Source organism: Erinaceus europaeus, chromosome 23 (assembly GCF_950295315.1).
Source record: "Erinaceus europaeus chromosome 23, mEriEur2.1, whole genome shotgun sequence".
NCBI classification, from domain to species: Eukaryota; Metazoa; Chordata; class Mammalia; order Eulipotyphla; family Erinaceidae; genus Erinaceus; species Erinaceus europaeus.
The window spans coordinates 756,693-779,371 of NC_080184.1; the positions used below are offsets into that span (position 1 = coordinate 756,693).

Here is a 22,679-nt window from a genome sequence, read left to right on the forward strand (position 1 = left end):
GGGAGGGCAGGGCTGTGGGGTGTCTCCTCTCTCAGCACCAGGCACAGCACCCAGGGAGCCCATGGAGTGTGGGCAGGGCTGTGGGGTCTCTCCTCTCTCAGCACCCTGCACAGCACCCAGGGAGCCCATGGAGGGTGGGCAGGGCTGTGGGGTCTCTCCTCTCTCAGCACCAGGCACAGCACCCAGGGAGCCCATGGAGGGTGGGCAGGGCTGTGGGGTCTCTCCTCTCTCAGCACCATGGACAGCACCCAGGGAGCCCCATGGAGGGTGGGCAGGGCTGTGGGGTCTCTCCTCTCTCAGCACCATGGACAGCACCCAGGGAGCCCATGGAGGGTGGGCAGGGCTGTGGGGTCTCTCCTCTCTCAGCACCAGGCACAGCACCCAGGGAGCCCATGGAGGGTGGGCAGGGCTGTGGGGTCTCTCCTCTCTCAGCACCCTGCACAGCACCCAGGGAGCCCATGGAGGGTGGGCAGGGCTGTGGGGTCTCTCCTCTCTCAGCACCCTGCACAGCACCCAGGGAGCCCATGGAGGGTGGGCAGGGCTGTGGGGTCTCTCCTCTCTCAGCACCCTGCACAGCACCCAGGGAGCCCCATGGAGGGTGGGCAGGGCTGTGGGGTCTCTCCTCTCTCAGCACCAGGCACAGCACCCAGGGAGCCCGTGGAGAGTGGGCAGGGCTGTGGGGTCTGTTTTCTCTCTTTTGGTCTCTCCTTTTTTCCCTCTATTTCTCTGAAGCTCAAAGGCAATAAATCACATGCCCGGAGTCTGAGTTGGTGAGCACAGGCGCTGATCGCTGGACTCTCGGCCATCTGGCCCCGATTTCCATCCCGGGCACTATCTCTTGCTAGGGAATAAACCTTTTAAAAAAGAAAAATAGTAAAAAAGAAAAAGGACAAGAGAAAATACCAGTCAGGTGGAGATGAAACACACACAATGCCGGGAGTCCAAGGAACAGCAGGTTGAACGCCAGCCGGGGCAGGCGCTCACCGCCGTGCGGCCACGAGAGGGCAACACTGTCCGTCTGTCCTTTCACACTGGTGGCCGTGGACCTACCCCCCAGAAGGAAGGGCCATGGGGAGCTGGGACCATGGAGCCCATGGCCCGTGGCGGGGAGGCTCTGCGTCCCTCTCCTCCTCATGCGCCAGTGAAGCCTTTTCAAGGAGAGAACAAGAGAGGCAGCCAGCCTGAGGAGCCCAGGGGCCAGGGGCACCTGGTTTACTGGATGAAAAGGTGGGCCCCTCACGGTGGGTGTCCCCCACCCTCGTCCTGCCCCGGGGTGTCTGCCCCCTCCTGCGGCTGGGCCTTTGGGAGTGCCAGGCCCCGCTCCTCCTTGGTGGGTCTCCTCCACCAGACCAGGGGCCACAGGAAGTCCCACTGGAGCAGCCTCTCGTGGGAGCTCTGCTGGTACTCGGGGGGCTGGGGGCTCCCCGGGATGGGGGGCTCCGAGGGAGGCGGCGGCTGTGCGTCTTCGGGGGTTGCGGGGCTCCTCGGGGCGGGGGACTTTGGCCGCTCCTTGGTCATGGAGGAGCTGACAGAGGACTGGGTGTGGTCCGAGGAGACCCTGCCTCGTGGCCTCAGCCACCGCCTCCCCAGCCACTGCCGGGGCTCCCGCTGTTCGGGTCCCAGGTCCACGTCGGACTGCACGCCCGGGTCCCTGAGGATGTCGCTCTCCATGCCGCCAGACCGCCGCAGGATGGTGCCCTGCGTGATGAGGTCGGCGTAGCCCTCGCGGTGGGAGAAGGCGTAGCTGGAGCGCCGGGCGCGGGTGTCCCTCCGCAGGTAGGGGACTGGCTCCTCGATCGGGATGGGTACTGGCACCTCCACCTACAGGGCAGAGGGCAGAATGCAGAGGGCAGGGCAGAGGCGAGGTAGAGGGCAGAGGGCAGGGTACAGGGCAGAGGGCAGGGCAGAGGACAGAGGGCAGAGGGCAAGGCAGAGGCGAGGTAGAGGGCAGTGGGCAGAGGGCAGAGGTCAGGGCAGAGGCGGGGTAGAGTGCAGTGGGCAGAGGGCAGGGTAGAGGGCAGAGGGCGGGGCAGAGGCAGGGTAGAGGGCAGAGGGGGAGGCAGAGGCGGGGTAGAGGGCAGGGTAGAGGGCAGACGGCAGGGCAGAAGGCAGAGGGCAGGGCAGAGGACTGAGGGCAAAATGAAGGGAAGAGGGCAGGGCAGAGGTACTCCCAGAAATTGCTGTGCCCCCCAGGACCTGCTGTGCCCCCCCATCACCCTCACCTTGCGACGTGGCTTCCTGAGGGCCTTATGCACCAGGCGCAGGGCCAGCACGGGAAGCGTGTTCACCGCCACGTTGAGCAGCACCACCAGGAAGGTACAGGGCTCCCTTAGCACGTTGAAGTCCACGTCTGGGTCAGGACAGACGGCCATGAGGCCTTGGGTGCCCCTCGCCCCCCGCCCCCCACGTCCCCCGGCCCGGAGCTCACACAGGAAGGGGAAGGTCTTGGGGGAGAGGCGAAACAGCCAGTAGCTCTGCGTGGCCCAGGTGACAGTCACGTAGGCGCCCAGGCTCAGGCCCAGCGCCAGCAGCGCCAGCACCGTCCAGTACCTGATGATGAGGACGACCTGAGGGCAGCGGGGTCCAGGTCACAGGGGTCACAGGGGTCAGGGGTCGGGGACAGAGGAGCCGGGGGGCAGGCGGCAGGGGGCCCGGGCCCACCTCCACGGTGACGGACAGCAGGCAGGACATGGCCACGGCCTCGGCGAAGGCCTGGTAGCTGTGCAGGGGCCCCGAGTCCCAGCCGGCGCCCAGCGTGAAGAAGAAGTTGACCATGGACGTGGCGGCGCCGTGGGCCAGCGCCCGCAGGAACACCCGCAGGTTGAAGAGCTCGTCCCGCTGCCCCGCCACGTACAGCTCCGGCCGGCGCATGCTCTCCTCCGCGCTCACGTCCTGGTACGCGGGCGACTGTGAGCCGCGGGACAGCGCAGGGCTCCCAGGCCCGGCCGCAGGTCGCGGGTTCGACCCCCGGAGTCGTGCGTGTCCAAGGGAGGCTCTGCCCCTCCCCCCATAAATAAGTCAGGGCCGGGGAGACAGCACAACAGCCCTGCACACAGACTCTCCTGCCTGAGGCTCCAAGGTCCTGGGTTCAGTGCCCAGCACCAGCAGCAGCCAGAGCTCAGTAGGGCTCTGGGAAACAATGAATCAGTAAGATCATCATTATTGCTACTGTTATTCCTGGGTAGAGACAGAGAGAAATCGAGGGTGGGGACACAGAGAGGGAGAGACAGACACCTGGGTGTCGTATGCTTTACATTGGTTTGTTCTAGCCCTCCCCCGCCAAGAGAATTGGATGAGTCTTGTTAATTTCGCGGGCCTGCTTGGCCCCGCCCCAAGGAACCCCGAGAGAGGGTTCCTGAGTGAGAGGGTTCCTGAGTTCGAGAGTGACAGAGTTCCTGAGTTCCTGAGTTCGAGAGTTTCAGGGTTACAGAGTAAGAGAGAGTTCCAGTGTGCCAGAGTTTCAGAGGGCTCTCAAGTACAAGAGTTCCAGAGTGCCAGAGTTGGAGAGTTTCAGAGTTACAGAGTAAGAGAGAGTGTTTGTGCCGCCGCAAAGAGACAGCAGAGTTCTGTTTGGTGATTAGTTTGTCTTAGTTTATGAATCGTTGTTCCTGAATAAAGAAATACAGCTTCCCTGCCCAGCCGTTGTATCCGCGTCTCTGTTACCCGCCCGTGAAGCCAGCCCGGCCGGCTAGAGCCGAAATTTTAACACCTGGGGTTCAGTTAGTGCCGCCCCTGGTTGAACACACACACTACAGCGCACACGGACCTGGGTTCAAGCCCCTGGCCCCTACTTGCAGGGGGGAAGTTTTGTGAGTGGTGAAGCAGGGCTGCAGGGGTCTCTCTTCCTTGCTGTCTACTAGCATCCCTCTCAGATTCTCTCTGTGTCTATATAATAATAAGTAAGCAAAACATTTGAGAGAGAGAGAAAGAGAGGGAGAGAGAGACGGACCTGCAGCCCTGCCTCACCACTGTGAAGCTTCCCCCCTTGCAGGTGGGGACCAGGGGCTTGAACCCGGGGCCTTGCTCAAGGTAACAAGTGCACTCAGCCAGGTGCGTTACTGCTTCGCCCCAAATCTTAAAGAAAAAGGAAGAGGAGGAGGAGGGCGAGAAGGGTGAGGAGGAGGAAGGAAGGAAGGAAGGAAGGAAGGAAGCCAGCCCGTAGACCACATAGGTTACCATGTGCAAGAACCTGGGTTCCAGCCCACACTCCCCACCTACAGGGTAAGGGGGAAAAGCTTCAAGAGCAGTGGGGCGAATCTGCAGCTCACTCGGGCTCTCCCCCCTCCTCCCCTCCCCCCTCCACTCTCAATTTCTACCTCTATTCAAAAAGAAAAAAATACTTTAGACATTGAATGGGAAGTGAAACGCAGGGACAGAGCAACAGGGCCACCGCGAGCGCCCTCCCGGGGCTCCCGCACCCCAGTCCCGGCGCAGACGGGTGGCGCCCGGCTCACCTGCTCGAAGAGGCCGATGTAGAGGACGGGCAACGTGCTGTACAGCAGGTTGAACAGCGCGAGGAACCAGCCCTCGTAGAGCGGCTGTGTGTGTGGGGGGGCCAGCTAGTGCACCTCACCTGCACCCAGCCAGGGAGACCCTGACAAGCCCCTCTCCCCACCCCATCAGCCCTGGAAGCTCCTGACGAGCCCCTGACCCATCAGCACTGGGAGCCCCGCTCACTCCCACAGGCAGCAAAGCCCCTGGGAGCCCCCAACCCAACAGGTAATTGAACAGTAGGGGTGAGGTGGGGCTGGAGATAGGGAATCTGAGCATAGCTGTGCCCCTCCTGCCTCACCTCAAGACCCCAGGAGTCTACCAAGCCCAGGGAGCCACATACCCCTGGTAGCCCCACACATGCTGGTAGCCGCACACCTTGGTAGCCACACACGCTGGTAGCCACACACCCTGATAGCCACACACACGCTGGTAGCCACATACCCTGGTAGCCACACACCTGGTAGCCACACCCCCTGGTAGCCACACACCCTGGTAGCCGCAAACCCTGGTAGCCACACACCCTGGTAGCCACACACCCTGATAGCCACACACCCTGATAGCCACACACACGATGGTAGCCACACACGATGGTAGCCGCACACCCTGATAGCCACACACACCCTGGTAGCCACACACTATGGTAGCCACACACCCTGGTAGCCCCACACACCCTGGTAGCCACACACCCTGGTAGCCCCACACACCCTGGTAGCCACACACGCTGGTAGCCCCACACACCCTGGTAGCCACACACCCTGGTATCCCCACACACCCTGGTAGCCACACACCCTGGTAGCCCCACACACCCTGGTAGCCACACACACCCTGGCAGCCCCACACCCTGGCAGCCCCACACTCTGGTAGCCACACACCCTGGTAGCCGCAAACCCTGGTAGCCACACACCCTGGTAGCCACACACCCTGATAGCCACACACCCTGATAGCCACACACCCTGTTAGCCACACACACCCTGGTAGCCACACACCCTGGTAGCCACACACCCTGGTAGCCACACACACCCTGGTAGCCACACACCCTGGCAGCCCCACACTATGGTAGCCACACACCCTGGTAGCCACACACCCTGGTAGCCCCACACACCCTGGTAGCCACACACACCCTGGTAGCCACACACACCCTGGTAGCCACACACCCTGGTAGCCACACACCCTGGTAGCCACACACACCCTGGTAGCCACACACCCTGGCAGCCCCACACTATGGTAGCCACACACCCTGGTAGCCACACACCCTGGTAGCCCCACACACCCTAGTAGCCACACACCCTGGCAGCCCCACACTATGGTAGCCACACACCCTGATAGCCACACACCCAGATAGCCACACACCCTGATAGCCACACACACGATGGTAGCCACACACCCTGATAGCCACACACCCTGATAGCCACACACACGATGGTAGCCACACACGATGATAGCCGCACACCCTGATAGCCACACACACCCTGGTAGCCACACACACCCTGGCAGCCACATACCCTGGTAGCCACAGACACCCTGGTAGCCACACACCCTGGTAGCCACACACCCTGATAGCCCCATACCCTGGTAGCCACACACCCTGGTAGCAACACACCCTGGTAGCCGTACACCCTGATAGCCACACACACGCTGGTAGCCACACACCCTGGTAGCCACACACACCCTGGTATCCACACACCCTGGTAGCCACATACCCTGGTAGCCACACACACCCTGGTAGCCCCACACACCCTGGTAGCCCCACACACCCTGGTAGCCACATACCCTGGTAGCCACACACACCCTGGTAGCCCCACACACCCTGGTAGCCACACACCCTGGTAGCCACACACACCCTGGTAGCCCCACAAACCCTGGTAGCCCCACACACCCTGGTAGCCACACACCCTGGTAGCCACACACCCTGGTAGCCACACACACCTTGGTAGCCCCACACACCCTGGTAGCCACACACCCTGGTAGCCACACACACCCTGGTAGCCCCACACACCCTGGTAGCCCCACACCCTGGTAGCCACACACACCCTGGTAGCCACACACCCTGATAGCCACACACCCTGGTAGCCACACACACCCTGGTAGCCACACACCCTGGTAGCCACACACACCCTGGTAGCCACACACCCTGGTAGCCACACACACCCTGGTAGCCACACACTATGGTAGCCACACACCCTGGTAGCCCCACACCCTGGTAGCCACACACACCCTGGCAGCCCCACACACCCTGGTAGCCCCATACCCTGGTAGCCACACACCCTGGTAGCCACATACCCTGGTAGCCACACACCCTGGCAGCCCCACACCCTGGCAGCCCCACACTATGGTAGCCACACACCCTGGTAGCCACACACACCCTGGTAGCCCCACACCCTGGCAGCCCCACACTATGGTAGCCACACACCCTGGTAGCCCCACACACACCCTGGCAGCCACACACCCTGGTAGCCCCACGCCCAGGCAGAGCCCAGCCACTGCACCTGCGCAGAGAAGCCGCTGTAGAAGGCGAACCAGACCTGCACCAGCATGCTGGCCACCGTCTTGTAGAAGAAATAGCGCAGGAACTTGCACACGCGCAGGTAGGACCAGCGGCCATGCACCAGCAGCAGGCGGCGCAGGAAGCGGAACTGAGCCAGTACGTAGTCGCTGCTCTGCACGGCCTGCATGCCCTCCGCGCCCGCCAGCCCCACACCGATGTCCGCCGCTGCGGGGGGGGGGGGGGGAGCACGGTGTGCCTGGGCCAGGGCGGGGTACTACCCCGTGAGCCCCTGCCCGCACCACTGTCCCCACCACAGGTGGCTGTCGTGATCCCATATGTCCTCATGTCCTGTGTCCTCATGTCCCATGTCCCTATGTCCCATGTCCACGTGTCCTCATGTCTCTGTGTTCTCAAGTCCCCATGTCCTGTGTCTCATGTCCCCATGTCCAAATGTCACGTGTCTCTTTGTCCCACATCCCTGTGTCCTGATGTCCCATGTCCTCATGTCCTGATGTCCCGTGTCTCTTTGTCCCATGTCCCGTGTCCCCTGTCCCGTGTCACATCCCCCTATGTCCCCTGTCCCGTGTCCCCTGTTCGTGTCCCCAGGCCCCGTGCGTGTCCCGCATCCCTGCCCGCGTCCCCGCCCGGCACCCACTCTTGATCATGTGGATGTCATTGGCGCCGTCGCCGATGGCCAGGGTGACGACGTTCAGGTGTTTCTTGACCAGCGCCACGACCAGCGCCTTCTGCTGGGGTGTCACGCGGCAGCACAGCACGGCCTGGCACCGGGCCGCCAGGTCCACGAAGGCCAGCTCCTGCCGCCGCTCCAGGCTGGCGCGCTCCTCCGCCTCGGGGTCCCGGCCCCCCAGCCCCGCGCCCCGCAGCGGCATGTCCAGCGCCCGCCACAGCAGCGACACCTTGCGCCGGCCGAGCGCGTCCTCCTCGAGCGGCCCCGGCTCCTGCCACGACGAGCTGTCCAGCGGCCCACAGCCCGGCAGGCCGGCGTCCCTGTGCAGCAGCTGGTCCTGGGGCGCGTCCGCCCGATCAGGGGTCCCTCCGGCCGCTCAGGGTACCCCCCCCCCCCGCCTCCCCGCAGGCCCACCCAGCCCCGGGCCTGCCCCGACACCCACCAGGAAGTCCCCATTCAGCACCATGGCCATCTTCAAGTGCGCGGGCAGCCGGTTCTTGAGGCGGCTCCGCTTCTCCTCCCCGCCGCCGCCGTCGCCGTTGCTCTCCCAGTAAGCCTCCAGGATCTGGCTGCGGGGGGGGGGGGGGGCCGGCCGTCATGCCCCGAACCCGCGCCCCCACCCGCGCCCACGCCCCCGCCGCGGCCCTTCCTCACAGGATGTCCTTCTCCTCCAGGATCAGCATGTCCTCCGACAGCAGCTGACAGGCGAAGCCGATGTTGACAGCAGTTTCTGCAGAGAGCCACAGGCTGCAGCCGGCCCTCCCTACCCCGGACTGGACCGGCACCCGCCACGCCCCGGCCCCGGCCCCCGCCCGCGCACCTTGCTTGTCCCCCGTGAGCACCCACACTTTGATGTTGCCCTCCTTCAGGCACTGGATGGTCTCGGGGACCCCGTCCTGCAGCCGGTCCTCGATGGCCGTGGCGCCCAGCAGCTGGGGAGGGGCCAGGTGAGGGGGGTCCTCCGCCCGCCCCCGGGGCTGCGCAGGGAGCAGGGGGGGGGGCCGGCCCGACCCACCTGCAGGTCGCGCTCCATCTCCTCGTAAACCTGCTGCAGCGCCTGCGCGCGGTTGTGCAGCATGATGCTGGCCTCCTGGTGGCGCTGGTGCCAGCTCTCAAAGTCGCTCTTGTCCACCTTCTTGTAGGCCAGGCACAGGGTCCGCAGGGTCTGCTGGGCGAAGCTCTGGGGGGCCCTGCCCCTCAGCCCCCGTTCCCCACCGTCCCGGTCCCTCCCGGCCGCAGCCCCCAGCCGCCCCGGACACGCGACAAGCCACCGGGGGTGAGCCGGGGACTCGGCGGAAGCCAGGCGGAGAGACGCCGATGCCTCCAGTGTGGGCAGGGACCCGCTCACCAAACCAGAGCCCACTCTCCACCAGGAGCCAGGCCGCCCGCCGGGGACTCACGGCTAAGGCCTCCTCCGTGTTCCACTCGGTGACACCCTTCCGACGCAGACGCTCGAAGATGACGGTGTCGGCGCCCTTGGTGTACAGGACGATGGTGCCCTCGGGGTCCCGCACTGGGGACAGAGGCCGCTGCCACACCAGCTCCCGGCCGCCCCGCCCGCCCGCCCGCCCAAGGTGAGCACCCGCGCACCGAGCACCGACATCCGCTTGCGGACGCTGTTGAAATCCATCATGGCCAGAACCTGGTAGACTCGCTGCTCGCCGAGCTCCACCAGCGTGATGCTGTCCTGCGTGCGTGCCAGGAACACGAAGCCAAAGTTGCGGGCGGCCGTCACCAGCGCCTCCTCATCAGGGGAAGCCGCCTGGTACACCAGCTGGTCTGCGGGCGAGCGGCCATGGTGGGCAGGAGCTGCGGCATGTACACAGCCCTCCCCAGGCTACCTGGGCATTCAGGGTGGTGGGGCAGGGCTATGGATCTCTAGCACCCTGCACAGCACCCAGGGAGCCCATGGCGGGTGGGCAGGGCTGTGGGGGTCTCTCCTCTCTCAGCACCAGGCACAGCATCCAGGGAGCCCCATGGAGGGTGGGCAGGGCTGTGGGGTCTCTCCTCTCTCAGCACCATGGACAGCACCCAGGGAGCCCATGGAGGGTGGGCAGGGCTGTGGGGTCTCTCCTCTCTCAGCACCATGGACAGCGCCCAGGGAGCCCATGGAGGGTGGGCAGGGCTGTGGGGTCTCTCCTCTCTCAGCACCAGGCACAGCATCCAGGGAGCCCCATGGAGGGTGGGCAGGGCTGTGGGGTCTCTCCTCTCTCAGCACCATGGACAGCACCCAGGGAGCCCATGGAGGGTGGGCAGGGCTGTGGGGTCTCTCCTCTCTCAGCACCATGGACAGCGCCCAGGGAGCCCATGGAGGGTGGGCAGGGCTGTGGGGTCTCTCCTCTCTCAGCACCAGGCACAGCATCCAGAGAGCCCATGGAGGGTGAACAGGGCCGTGGGGTCTCTCCTCTCTCAGCACCAGGCACAGCACCCAGGGAGCCCATGGAGGGTGGGCAGGGCTGTGGGGTCTCTCCTCTCTCAGCACCAGGGACCCCTGAGGTGGGCCTCACCATCCTTCTCCTGCGCCATGACGGTGTGGCAGAGAGCCAGCAGCCGCCAGAACTCCTGCACGGAGGGGTCCTGCCCTGTGCGCACGGCCGTCAGCAGCTCCCGGTTGAAGAAGCGCAGCTTGCCATCCGCGAACTTGTTCCAGGCGTAGGGGTTCTGCTGGGGGACGGGAGGCGGCTCGTGTGGGCTCCCCCCCGGCCCCGCCTGTGGGCACCTGGGCTCACCTCGGAGGCCGCCTCTTCATCAGGACCTGGGGAGGAAGACGCTGCTCAGCCCGGGACCCGGGTGGGTCGTCCCCGGGGTGAGGCCGCACGGGACTTGGCACAGACACACGTGCCGGCTCGGACCCGGGCCCTCGGCGAGCACCCTCAGGGCCCCAGGCCGGCGGCGGGGGTGCCGCGTGGGCAGGGTCTCCGGAGCCCGGCCGGTGCCGGGGCCGCTAGCTGCAGTGGCACTGAGTCTCACCGTAGACGCGGCCGGCCACGCAGCACTTGTTGAAGGTCATGACGTTGCGCGTGAGGGTGCCGGTCTTGTCGGAGAACACGTGCTGCACCTGGCCCAGCCCGTTGCTCAGGCTGGTGCTGCGCGCCCGCGCCCACAGGCCCCGCTCGGCGTCCAGCAGCTCCGCGTCCCAGCCGATGAACACGCTGTTGCCCAGATGGACGAACTCCGCCCTGCGGGCCGGCAGCAGCCTCGCGGGACTCGCCGCACACCTGGTGCCCGCACCCGAGCCGCCCGGCGCCCAGTCACCCAGTCACCCCATCACCCAGTCACCCCATCACCCAGTCACCCCGTCACCCAGTCACCCGTCACCCCGTCACCCCAGTCACCCCATCACCCAGTCACCCCGTCACCCCGTCACCCAGTCACCCCGTCACCCAGTCACCCCGTCACCCAGTCATCCCGTCACCCAGTCACCCCCTCACCCAGTCACCCAGTCACCTCAGTCACCTCAATCACCCAGTCACCCCAGTCACCCCAGTCACCCCAGTCACCCAGTCACATCAGCACCCTCCACCCCAGTCACCCCGCATCACTCCAAGTGTCCTTGTAGAGCGCCCGAGTCCCCTCCCTGCCGCCACCCCGTGCCTCCTGTGCCGTGTGGTGCCGCGCCGCAGGCTCACATGATGAACATGGCCATGGGCACCATGACGCTCAGCAGGATGAGGAAGCCCCAGAAGAGGAGGAAGCTCTCGGCCTCGGCGCTGCGGGGGTGGCTGGCCCACAGGTAGTGGTGCTTGGCCTTCACCTCCCGCACCTTGTCCCAGAAGCCCACAGTCAGCAGCAGCGACACCAGCACCAGCAGCAGGAAGATCTGGGCGAGGCAGGGGCACGGTCGCTCGCCTGGGGCCCGAGACCCGCCGCCCGCCCGCCGGCGCCGCTGGTGGCCCGCGGCTCACCAGCACCACCAGCCTGTTCATCAGGACGTCGATCTTGGTTCTCTTCAGCCGCACGTCCCCGCAGTTCCTCATGATCTTCGTGTCGAAGCCTAGGCGGGCAGGGGGCGCTCGGCTCGTCCTGCAACATCCCGCCGTCCATCCACCGTCTGTCCATCCACCATCCATCCACCTGTCCATCCATCCTCATCCACCATCCGGCCTTCCATCTGTCCATCCATCCAGCATCCACCATCCATCTGTCCGTCCATCCAGCATCCACCATCCATCCAGCACCCACCATCCACCCTTCCATCTGTCCATCCATCCAGCATGCAGCATCCACCATCCGTCCGTCCATCCAGCATCCACCATCCAGCCTTCCATCTGTCCATCCATCCGCATCCACCATCCAGCCTTCCATCTGTCCATCCATCCGCATCCACCATCCAGCCTTCCATCTGTCCATCCATCCGCATCCACCATCCAGCCTTCCATCTGTCCATCCATCCGCATCCACCATCCATCCTTCCATCTGTCCATCCATCCGCATCCACCATCCATCCTTCCATCTGTCCATCCATCCAGCATCCACCATCCATCCTTCCATCTGTCCATCCATCCGCATCCACCATCCAGCCTTCCATCTGTCCATCCATCCGCATCCACCATCCATCCTTCCATCTGTCCATCCATCCGCATCCACCATCCAGCCTTCCATCTGTCCATCCATCCGCATCCACCATCCAGCCTTCCATCTGTCCATCCATCCGCATCCACCATCCAGCCTTCCATCTGTCCATCCATCCGCATCCACCATCCAGCCTTCCATCTGTCCATCCATCCGCATCCACCATCCAGCCTTCCATCTGTCCATCCATCCGCATCCACCATCCTGCCTTCCATCTGTCCATCCATCCGCATCCACCATCCATCCTTCCATCTGTCCATCCATCCGCATCCACCATCCAGCCTTCCATCTGTCCATCCATCCGCATCCACCATCCATCCTTCCATCTGTCCATCCATCCGCATCCACCATTCATCCTTCCATCTGTCCATCCATCCGCATCCACCATTCATCCTTCCATCTGTCCATCCATCCGCATCCACCATCCATCCATCTGCCATCCACCATCCATTGTTATCCCTCCATCCATCATCCCTCCACTATCTGAATACACATCATCCATCCATCTCTCCATCCATCATCTATTCATTCATTCAACCACCAGTCCATCCATCATTCATTCATCTACCCATCTATCCGGGTTACTAACCATTTGTTGTCCAACCACCCCATCTGACCATTTTCAGTCTTCCATCCATCATCCACCCGCTACCTACTCATTCATTCATTCATTCATCCATCACCCATTCCCTCAGTCACCCACCACCCACTGAGCCACCCGTCTCCCTCCATTTTTGCCCCTCTGTCTGTCTGCCCACCGTCCCACAGGCAGACAGATGCCCCTCTTCACCTACGTCTCAGGCTCAGGCTCAGTGCCGCCCAGGTATGGGGAGCCAAGCGGGGCCCCTCCAGACATTTCTTTGAATAATCTTTATTTATTTATTGTATAGGAACAGCCAGAAATCAGGAGTCGGTTAAGCGCACATGGCGCAAAGGGCAAGGACCAGCGTAAGGATCCCGGTTCGAGCTGCGGGCTCCCCACCTGCAGGGGAGTCGCTTCAGTCTCTCTCTCCCCCTGTCTTCCCCTCCTCTCTCCATTTCTCTCTGTCCTATCCAAGAACGACGACATCAGTAACAACAACAAGAACAACTACAATAACGATAAAAAACAATAAGAGCAGCAAAAGGGAAAATAAACATAAAAAAATTAAAAGAAAAAAAAGAAGAAACAGCCAGAAATCCAGGGGAAATAGGGGGAGACAGAGAAGGCAAAAGAGGACCCTGAGACGCTCCCCCTGCAGGTGGGGCCCGGGGCAGCGCGGGACTCCAGGTCCTTGCGCCCTGTGACATGCGCCCCGCCAGCCAGCCCCCCAGCCCGCCAGACGCGCCCTGAAGCAGCGGCCCTACCGGCATAGACGACCATCCCGTAGCAGGTGTCTGTGTTTCGGATCTTACAGCCGCGCAGCAAGATGTTGCCGCTGTCCAGCGGGTACTTGTGGCCCTTCCACTCCAGGCAGCCCACGAAGTGGTGCATCCGGCTGTTGGGCTCCTCGCACACCACCTTGCCTGGGGGCCCGGGGGTCAGCGGCAGGCAGGGCTCGAGCCCCCCAAAGCACAGCCGTCACTGTGTGTGTGTGTGTGTGTGTGTGTGTGTGTGTGTGTGTGTGTGTGAGAGAGAGAGAGACAGAGACCACCCAGTCTCACACCTGTGAGAAGCCACTGCTCGTGGCACACTTGTTTTGGCTTTTTAACTTCAGGCACAGAGAAGGAAGGAAGGGCTGGGGAGTCAGCACAATAGCTCGGCAAAAGCCTTTTAGCCTGAGGCTCTAAAGTCCCAGGTTCAGTCCCCAGTACCACCATAAGCCAGAAGTGACCAGTGCTCTGGTCTCTTTCTATCTCTTGTTATCTTTTCTCTGTTATCTACTTCTTCTCACTAAAATAAACTAAACAATAAATAAATAAGTGAGAAAAAAAGAAAAGAGACACCCCACAGCCCTGCCCACCCTCCATGGGCTCCCTGGGTGCTGTGCCTGGTGCTGAGAGAGGAGACACCCCACAGCCCTGCCCACCCTCCATGGGGCTCCCTGGGTGCTGTGCATGGTGCTGAGAGAGGAGAGACCCCACAGCCCTGCCCACCCTCCATGGGCTCCCTGGGTGCTGTGCCTGGTGCTGAGAGAGGAGAGACCCCACAGCCCTGCCCACCCTCCATGGGCTCCCTGGGTGTTGTGCCTGGTGCTGAGAGAGGAGAGACCCCACAGCCCTGCCCACCCTCCATGGGCTCCCTGGGTGCTGTGCAGGGTGCTGAGAGAGGAGAGACCCCACAGTCCTGCCCACCCTCCATGGGCTCCCTGGGTGCTGTGCCTGGTGCTGAGAGAGACCCCACAGCCCTGCCCACCCTCCATGGGCTCCCTGGGTGCTGTGCCTGGTGCTGAGAGAGGAGAGACCCCACAGCCCTGCCCACCCTCCATGGGCTCCCTGGGTGCTGTGCCTGGTGCTGAGAGAGGAGAGACCTCACAGCCCTGCCCTCCCTCCATGGGGCTCCCTGGGTGCTGTGCAGGGTGCTGAGAGAGGAGAGACCCCACAGTCCTTCCCACCCTCCATGGGCTCCCTGGGTGCTGTGCTGGGTGCTGAGAGAGGAGAGACCCCACAGCCCTGCCCACCCTCCATGGGCTCCCTGGGTGCTGTGCCTGGTGCTGAGAGACACCCCACAGCCCTGCCCACCCTACATGGGGCTCCCTGGGTGCTGTGCCTGGTGCTGAGAGAGGAGAGACCCCACAGCCCTGCCCACCCTCAATGGGGCTCCCTGGGTGCTGTGCAGGGTGCTGAGAGAGGAGAGACCCCACAGCCCTGACCACCCTCCATGGGCTCCCTGGGTGCTGAGCCTGGTGCTGAGAGAGGAGAGACCCCACAGCCCTGCCCACCCTCCATGGGCTCCCTGGGTGCTGTGCCTGGTGCTGAGAGAGGAGACACCCCACAGCCCTGCCCACCCTCCATGGGCTCCCTGGGTGCTGTGCCTGGTGCTGAGGAGAGACCCCACAGCCCTGCCCACCCTCCATGGGGCTCCCTGGGTGCTGTGCAGGGTGCTGAGAGAGGAGAGACCCCACAGTCCTGCCCACCCTCCATGGGCTCCCTGGGTGCTGTGCCTGGTGCTGAGAGAGGAGAGACCCCACAGCCCTGCCCACCCTCCATGGGCTCCCTGGGTGCTGTGCAGGGTGCTGAGAGAGGAGAGACCTCACAGCCCTGCCCTCCCTCCATGGGGCTCCCTGGGTGCTGTGCCTGGTGCTGAGAGAGGAGAGACCCCACAGTCCTGCCCACCCTCCATGGGCTCCCTGGGTGCTGTGCCTGGTGCTGAGAGAGGAGAGACCCCACAGCCCTGCCCACCCTCCATGGGCTCCCTGGGTGCTGTGCAGGGTGCTGAGAGAGGAGAGACCCCAAAGTCCTGCCCACCCTCCATGGGCTCCCTGGGTGCTGTCCATGGTGCTGAGAGAGGAGAGACCCCACAGCCCTGCCCACCCTCCATGGGCTCCCTGGGTGCTGTGCCTGGTGCTGAGAGAGACCCCACAGCCCTGCCCATCTTCCATGGGGCTCCCTGGGTGCTGTGCCTGGTGCTGAGAGAGGAGAGACCCCACAGCCCTGCCCACCCTCCATGGGCTCCCTGGGTGCTGTGCCTGGTGCTGAGAGAGGAGACACCCCACAGCCCTGCCCACCCTGCATGGCTCCCTGGTGCTGTGCAGGGTGCTGAGAGAGAAGAGACCCCACAGCCCTGCCCACCCTCCATGGGGCTCCCTGGGTACTGTGCCTGGTGCTGAGAGAGGAGAGACCCCACAGCCCTGCCCACCCTCCATGGGCTCCCTGGGTGCTGTGCAGGGTGCTGAGAGAGGAGAGACCCCACAGCCCTGCCCACCCTCCATGGGCTCCCTGGGTGCTGTGCAGGGTGCTGAGAGAGGAGAGACCCCACAGCCCTGCCCACCCTCCATGGGGCTCCCTGGGTGCTGTGCAGGGTGCTGAGAGAGGAGAGACCCCACAGCCCTGCCCACCCTCCATGGGCTCCCTGGGTGCTGAGCCTGGTGCTGAGAGAGGAGAGACCCACAGCCCTGCCCACCCTCCATGGGCTCCCTGGGTGCTGTGCCTGGTGCTGAGAGAGGAGACACCCCACAGCCCTGCCCACCCTCCATGGGCTCCCTGGGTGCTGTGCCTGGTGCTGAGAGAGGAGAGACCCCACAGCCCTGCCCACCCTCCATGGGGCTCCCTGGGTGCTGTGCAGGGTGCTGAGAGAGGAGAGACCCCACAGCCCTGCCCACCCTCCATGGGCTCCCTGGGTGCTGTGCAGGGTGCTGAGGAGAGACCCCACAGTCCTGCCCACCCTCCATGGGCTCCCTGGGTGCTGTGCCTGGTGCTGAGAGAGGAGAGACCCCACAGCCCTGCCCACCCTCCATGGGCTCCCTGGGTGCTGTGCAGGGTGCTGAGAGAGGAGAGAACCCACAGTCCTGCCCACCCTCCATGGGCTCCCTGGGTGCTGTCCATGGTGCTGAGAGAGGAGAGACCCCACAGCCCTGCCCACCCTCCATGGGCTCCCTGGGTGCTGTGCCTGGTGCTGAGAGAGACCCCACAGCCCTGCCCATCTTCCATGGGGCTCCCTGGGTGCTGTGCCTGGTGCTGAGAGAGGAGAGACCCCACAGCCCTGCCCACCCTCCATGGGCTCCCTGGGTGCTGTGCCTGGTGCTGAGAGAGGAGAGACCCCACAGCCCTGCCCACCCTCCATGGGGCTCCCTGGGTGCTGTGCAGGGTGCTGAGAGAGGAGAGACCCCACAGTCCTGCCCACCCTCCATGGGCTCCCTGGGTGCTGTGCAGGGTGCTGAGAGAGGAGAGACCCACAGCCCTGCCCACCCTCCATGGGCTCCCTGAGTGCTGTGCCTGGTGCTGAGAGAGGAGAGACCCCACAGCCCTGCCCACCCTCCATGGGCTCCCTGGGTGCTGTGCAGGGTGCTGAGAGAGGAGAGACCCCACAGCCCTGCCCACCTTCCATGGGGCTCCCTGGGTACTGTGCAGGGTGCTGAGAGAGGAGACACCCCACAGCCCTGCCCACCCTCCATGGGCTCCCTGGGTGCTGTGCAGGGTGCTGAGAGAGGAGAGACCCCACAGCCCTGCCCACCCTCCATGGGCTCCCTGGGTGCTGTGCCTGGTGCTGAGAGAGGAGAGACACCACAGCCCTGCCCACCCTCCATGGGGCTCCCTGGGTGCTGTGCAGGGTGCTGAGAGAGGAGAGACCCCACAGCCCTGCCCACCCTCCATGGGCTCCCTGGGTGCTGTGCAGGGTGCTGAGAGAGGAGAGACCCCACAGCCCTGCCCACCCTCCATGGGCTCCCTGGGTGCTGAGCCTGGTGCTGAGAGAGGAGAGACCCCACAGCCCTGCCCACCCTCCATGGGCTCCCTGGGTGCTGTGCAGGGTGCTGAGAGAGGAGAGACCCCACAGCCCTGCCCACCCTCCATGGGCTCCCTGGGTGCTGTGCCTGGTGCTGAGAGAGGAGACACCCCACAGCCCTGCCCACCCTCCATGGGCTCCCTGGGTGCTGTGCCTGGTGCTGAGAGAGGAGAGACCCCACAGCCCTGCCCACCCTCCACAGTGCTCGCACCCCGGGCTCTAAGTGCACTTGCCCTGACTCCTGGCCCTCACCTTGGAAGTTGGCAATGTTCCGCACGCTGGTGAGGGCGTGGTGGGTGACCATGGGAGCCTGTCTGAATTTCAGGTTCGTCTCCCTGGGGGAAACAGGAGGGGGCAGGCGGGGGGGGGGGCAATGGCACCGGGAGAGACGCCCCCACCCGGGCTTCCCCGACAGCTACCATAGCTCGTGGAGAGGGGTCTCTGCTGGGGACGAGGTGGGCACCAGTGACCCAGGTCCTCCTGGAGCTGGTCTCTGGGTGCTGGCGCTCAGTCCCTCCCCGGGCCTCCTGCCCTCCTGGGCCCCCAGCCTCTTGGCGACCCCGCCTCACCCGTCAATATCCGCCGTCTCCACGTAGCAGAGGCTGCTGGGCTCCGTGCTGACCAGCAAGAGCAGGTCGGCCTGGGGAGGGGCGGCGTCGTGGGGGGCCGGGGCCAGGGGTCCCCACAGCCCGACCCCCGAGGACCCCCGCTCACCGGCACGGTGTTGTCCTTGTGGAGGCACACCAGGTCCCCCACGCACAGGTTCATCCATCTTCTCCACAGGAAGCTGGGGGCACAGTGGGCACCCGACAGCCCCGCCTCAGGGAGCCCCACACGTGGCCCCTCCCAGGGGCGTCAGGGGTGCAGACACCCCTCTGCAGCTGTGGGCGCCCCCCCGTCCTCCTCTGCCCACCGTTAGGAGCTGAACCCCTCCGTTCTGCAGAGGTGACTCTGGGGCCCCGACTGGGAGACCTCAGGAAGCCCCCCCCCCCGCCGCTCCCCGGGACCGAGGCCCCCCCGCTCACCTCTTCCCCACCAGGATCTTGCAGGGCCTCCGGTTGACAATCCTGTCACTCCGGTGTCGCCCCTGTGTGAGGGGTGGTGTCAGAGGGTGGGGGCGCGGGAGGCCGGCCCTGCCTGACGCTGAGGAGGGGTCTCCGGGGACCCCCAGACCCCGGGCCACTTACGATATCGTCCACCAGGTCCCGAGCGGCTCGGAGGCTGATGAGGCAGACCAGCGGGGCAAAGAGGGTGAACCAGGGCAGCGTGGAGATTTCGGGGATGCCCTGGGAAGGCACGTGGGGATCTGGGGGACGCCCTGGGAAGGGCAGGTCTCGCCCACCACGGCTGGCCCCCCACCTGCCCACCGGATGCACCTCCAGGACTCTGCCCCCAGGTGGAGCCTGGGTGAAGGGTGGTGAAGGGCAGTCCCGGAGGGCTTCCTGGAGGTGGCACCTGGAGGATGATGATGAGGAGGAAGTAGAGGTTGGACATGCGCTGGAACTGCTCAAACAAGTTCAGGGGCAGGAAGGAGAAGAAGTTGTATTTGGCCGTGTGGATCACATTGGTCTGCAGGGGCAGGAAGTAGGGTGGGTGTGGGGCCTCGGCCAGGGAGGACCCAGGGGTGAGCCCCCAGCTAGCCCGAGGGAGGGAGCACCGTGCACAGGGGACAGGGCGGAGGGCTCCACCAGCAGTGGGTCTGTAGGTGCTGTTTCTTCTCCCTCTCTCTCTCCCTCTCTCTCTCTCCCTCTCTCTCTCTCCCTCTCTCCTCTCTCTCTCTCCCTCTCCCCCCTCTCTCTCTCCCTCTCTCTCCCTCTCCCTCCTCTCTCTCTCTCCCTCTCTCCCTCTCCCTCCTCTCTCTCTCTCTCCCTCTCCCCCTCTCTCTCTCCCTCTCTCTCTCTCCCTCTCCCCCCTCTCTCTCCTCTCCCTCCTCTCTCTCTCTCCCTCTCCCCCCTCTCTCTCTCCCTCTCTCTCTCCCTCTCTCTCCTCCCTCTCTCTCCCCTCCTCTCTCTCCCTCTCCCCTCCTCTCTCTCTCCATCTCTCTCCCTCCCTCTCTCCTCCCTCTCCCCTCCTCTCTCTCTCTCCCTCTCTCTCCTCTCCCTCTCCCTCTCCCTCTCTGTCTTCTCTCCCTCTCAGTAAAAAATAAGTGAAAAAGGGCCGGGTGGGGGCTCACCTGGCTGAGGGCACCTGTTCCCAGGCACAAGGACCCAGGTTCGAGCCCCCAGTCCCCACCTGCAGGGGAAAAGCTTCACAAGTGGCGAAGCAGGGCTGCAGGGGTCTCTGTCTCTCTCCCTCTCTGTCTCTCCACCACTCCTCCAATTTCTGGCTGTCTCTATCCAATATATGTAGAAGAAAATTTAATAAATTAATTAAAAGGGGAAAAATCAAAGGCAAAAGTGGTTAAGCAGCACAAACGCACAAACTGCCGGCAGATGGGGGGGCTTGGCCCTTGGCGGGGTGGGTGGGGGGCCCACCTTGTACTTGTGCCGAGTCCAGCAGAGAAAGACTTTCTCCTTGAACCGCTGGTTGAAGGCGCGGCTGTTGGCCTTCACCTCCCAGGTGAAGCCTGTGGCTGCCAGCAGCGGGGTGGCATCGGGCGGGTGGCCTGGGCTAAGGGTGCCCCGGGGGGGCCGAGCGCGCAGGGAGGGGACCCACGGGGGCGGGGGACTCAGCAGTAAACAAACCCGGCGGGAGGGGGGGAATGATGGGTGGGCGGCCCCCCGGGGACCCCCCCAGCCCCCCCCGCCCCGCCCCCCCCCCGCACCTGTGTCCTCCTCCATGTCCTGGTACACTTCTGGGTCCATGCTGCAGGGTGGGGGCAAGTGACACGGAGGCCCCTGACCCCCACCTACTGCCGGTCACGCAGGGAGGGCAGCTCGCCACCCCGCAGCCTCTCTGGGGGGGGGTCCGGCTGCCCCCACCCCGCCTCCCGACCCCCGACCCCCGAGCTGCTCAGCAGGGCCCCCCAGGGCCCGGGGACCCACCCCGCCGCCTCCCGCGGGCCCGGCCGGCTTCTCACCCTCCTGCTCCTAGTTTATACTTCTCCTCCCGCCCAGCCTTGGCGGGGCGCCTCCTCGGGGCACCCCCTCTGCGCGGGGACCCCCCCATCCTGTGCCGCGTCCGCTACGCCCGGCCTGGGCCGCCCGCTCTGCTCTGCTCGGCAGCCGGAGCCGCGTGGGGGGAGCGCCCGGAGGGAGAGGGAGAGCCAGCAGCCGGCAGCTGGCCCCGGGGACCGGTGCAGGGGTGAGGCGGGACGGCGCCCTGCCCCTCCTCCCCTATGTCCCCCGAGCCCCAGGGCCAGGTGGCGGCCCCGCATCTGCGCGAGGCGGGGTCCTGACCTCGGGGATCCCCTGACACCTGGCCAGGGGCAGGCGGGGAGCTGGGCACCAGGGGCCGGGGGGGGGGGGACCCGAGGACTGGGGGGGCCAGGGGACCGGGGGACTGTTGGGGGTGCTGGGAACTGGGGGTGCCGGGGACTGGGGGTCTGGGGGGCCGGGAACTGGAGGGGCTGGGGTCTGGTGGGCAGGGACTGGGGGACTGGGCGGGCCAGGGGCGGGGACAGGGTGGCCGGGGTCCAGGGGACTGGGGGTCTGGGGGCCGAAGGACTGGTGGGGCCGGGGACTGGGGGGGCCAGGCTGGGCCAGGGACTGGGGGAATGGGGGCAAGGAGACTGGGGGGGCCGGGGACTGGGGGTCCAGAGGCCATGGGACTGGGGGTCTGTGGGTTCCGGGGGACTGGTGGGGGTGCCGGGGTCTGGGGTCCGGAGTACTGGGGGGGGCCTGGGACTGGGGGTCACCTCTAGAGCTTGGGGTCTCACCCCGGGTCCTGGAGGGGCTCCCCTCTAGGGTCTGGGGGTCACCTCTGGGGTCCTAGGGACCTGGGGCCTGGGGTTCAGCCGGGGGTCGTGGGGCCCCTCAACTCTGGGGTCCTGTAGGGGCTCTTCTGGGGGCCGGGAGCCCCCCCTGGGGTTGGGGGCTCCCCTGCAGGGCCCGGGTTCACTGGGGCTCACCTGTGGGGCCTGGGGCTCACTCCGGGCTGCGTGCCTCACCTGTGTGGCCTGCAGACCCACCTGGCGGTGAGTCGCCGCCCTGGGCTTGGGGGCCTGAGCTGGGGGCGCGGGTTGTGCGGGTCTGGGGGCGCACTTGCAAGGCCTGGGGGGCTCACTTGGGGGTGGGGGCTACCTGCGCAGGCCTGGGGTGACCGGCCGGGCTGCTGGGGGCGAGGTGGAGCCGCCCGCCCGGGGCCAACGGGCCTGAGAGCGGCCTGAAACGGGCCTGAAACGGGCGGCGGCACGGGGGCGGGGCCCCGGCAGGGGCGGGGCCGGGCGGGCCGGCGGGGGCGGGGCCTGGGAGAGGAGCCCGGCGGCGCGGCGGCCTGTGGGCGTGTCCAGTGGGGGGCGGGGCCGAGCACCCGCCGGGAGCCGTCCCCGTCCTGTGTGGGCGGGACCACGTATGCAGAGAGGGGGCCGGCCCGTCTGTGGGCCGGGCCGGGGGGGGGGGGCCATCGTAGAGGAGCGGGGGTCGGGCATGCAGATGGCGGGGCCGTCTGTGGGCGGGGCCATCGCCGAGGGGCGGAGCCAAGGGAGCAATCAAAAGCGGCTCCTGCTCAGACCTTCTAGGAGTGGGACCACCACCTCCCCTGCGGTCCCTCGGTCACAGAGCCGGGGAGGGCGGCTCAGTCCTGAGGATGGGTGGGGCGGCAAGGGTGCCCACAACTCTCCTACGGGGAGCGCTCTGTCCAGGGTTGGACAGTCCTGGAGGACCTCCTGGAGGTGACCCGATGGGGAACTTCCCGGGGAGGGCCACACAGGGGAGAAAGGGATCTGCAGGCTGCACATAGCCCCCACTCCCCCTGCAGGTGGTAGCCGGGATCCCTGTTCCCCAGGCGCCATGCCCCTGCTGTGGAGGAGACAGGAGCTGCTGCGGCGCTGTGGCACTTGCCATGAGGCGCTGGGCCTTTTTACCTGGACGGCAGCGTGGCGGTGACCGTGACGCACCCCCCCTCAGGCTGCTCCCCAACAGGTTCCCCTCCCAAGGGCGGGGGGGGGGGGGGAAGAGGCTCCAGGACATGCCCCCGGC

The 22,679-nt window shown here is 65.4% G+C and overlaps 1 protein-coding gene across 7 annotated transcripts; it reads right to left on the reverse strand.

Annotated features, from left to right (window-relative positions):
- Positions 1-1,180: 1,180 nt before the first annotated feature.
- On the reverse strand, positions 1,181-21,716 carry ATP8B3 (ATPase phospholipid transporting 8B3). 7 transcript variants are annotated; one of them, XM_060181922.1, is made up of 28 exons: positions 21,611-21,716; positions 20,366-20,406; positions 20,076-20,167; positions 19,057-19,170; positions 18,789-18,887; positions 18,627-18,688; positions 18,316-18,388; positions 18,171-18,241; positions 17,854-17,936; positions 13,587-13,745; positions 11,573-11,661; positions 11,297-11,487; positions 10,638-10,846; positions 10,397-10,422; positions 10,175-10,328; positions 9,258-9,446; positions 9,068-9,180; positions 8,683-8,847; positions 8,488-8,599; positions 8,322-8,397; positions 8,110-8,236; positions 7,635-8,004; positions 6,981-7,204; positions 4,455-4,538; positions 2,662-2,892; positions 2,429-2,567; positions 2,223-2,350; positions 1,181-1,821 (listed from the first exon to the last, which is right to left on the reverse strand). In XM_060181922.1, the coding sequence occupies exons 2-28, from the start codon at positions 20,403-20,405 to the stop codon at positions 1,237-1,239; spliced, it is 4,005 nt and encodes a 1,334-aa protein (XP_060037905.1). In that variant the 5' UTR covers position 20,406; positions 21,611-21,716; the 3' UTR covers positions 1,181-1,236. The 7 variants fall into 7 exon arrangements, with proteins under 7 accessions (XP_060037905.1, XP_060037909.1, XP_060037908.1 ...); XM_060181926.1 differs by having other exon boundaries at positions 19,057-19,104; positions 20,076-20,173; XM_060181925.1 differs by having other exon boundaries at positions 11,297-11,430; positions 20,076-20,173.
- Positions 21,717-22,679: the final 963 nt, after the last annotated feature.

What these genes read in the sequence shown, in the direction of transcription:
- ATP8B3 (XM_060181920.1), bottom strand. Translation starts at nt 20,405, where the DNA reads ATGGACCCAGAAGTGTACCAGGACATGGAGGAGGACACAG. An exon ending in GGACATGGAGGAGGACACAG is followed by an intron (nt 20,174 to 20,365) that starts GTGCGGGGGGGG and finishes CGCTGCTGGCAG; the next exon opens with CCACAGGCTTCACCTGGGAG. An exon ending in GGACTCGGCACAAGTACAAG is followed by an intron (nt 19,171 to 20,075) that starts GTGGGCCCCCCA and finishes CTGCCCCTGCAG; the next exon opens with ACCAATGTGATCCACACGGC.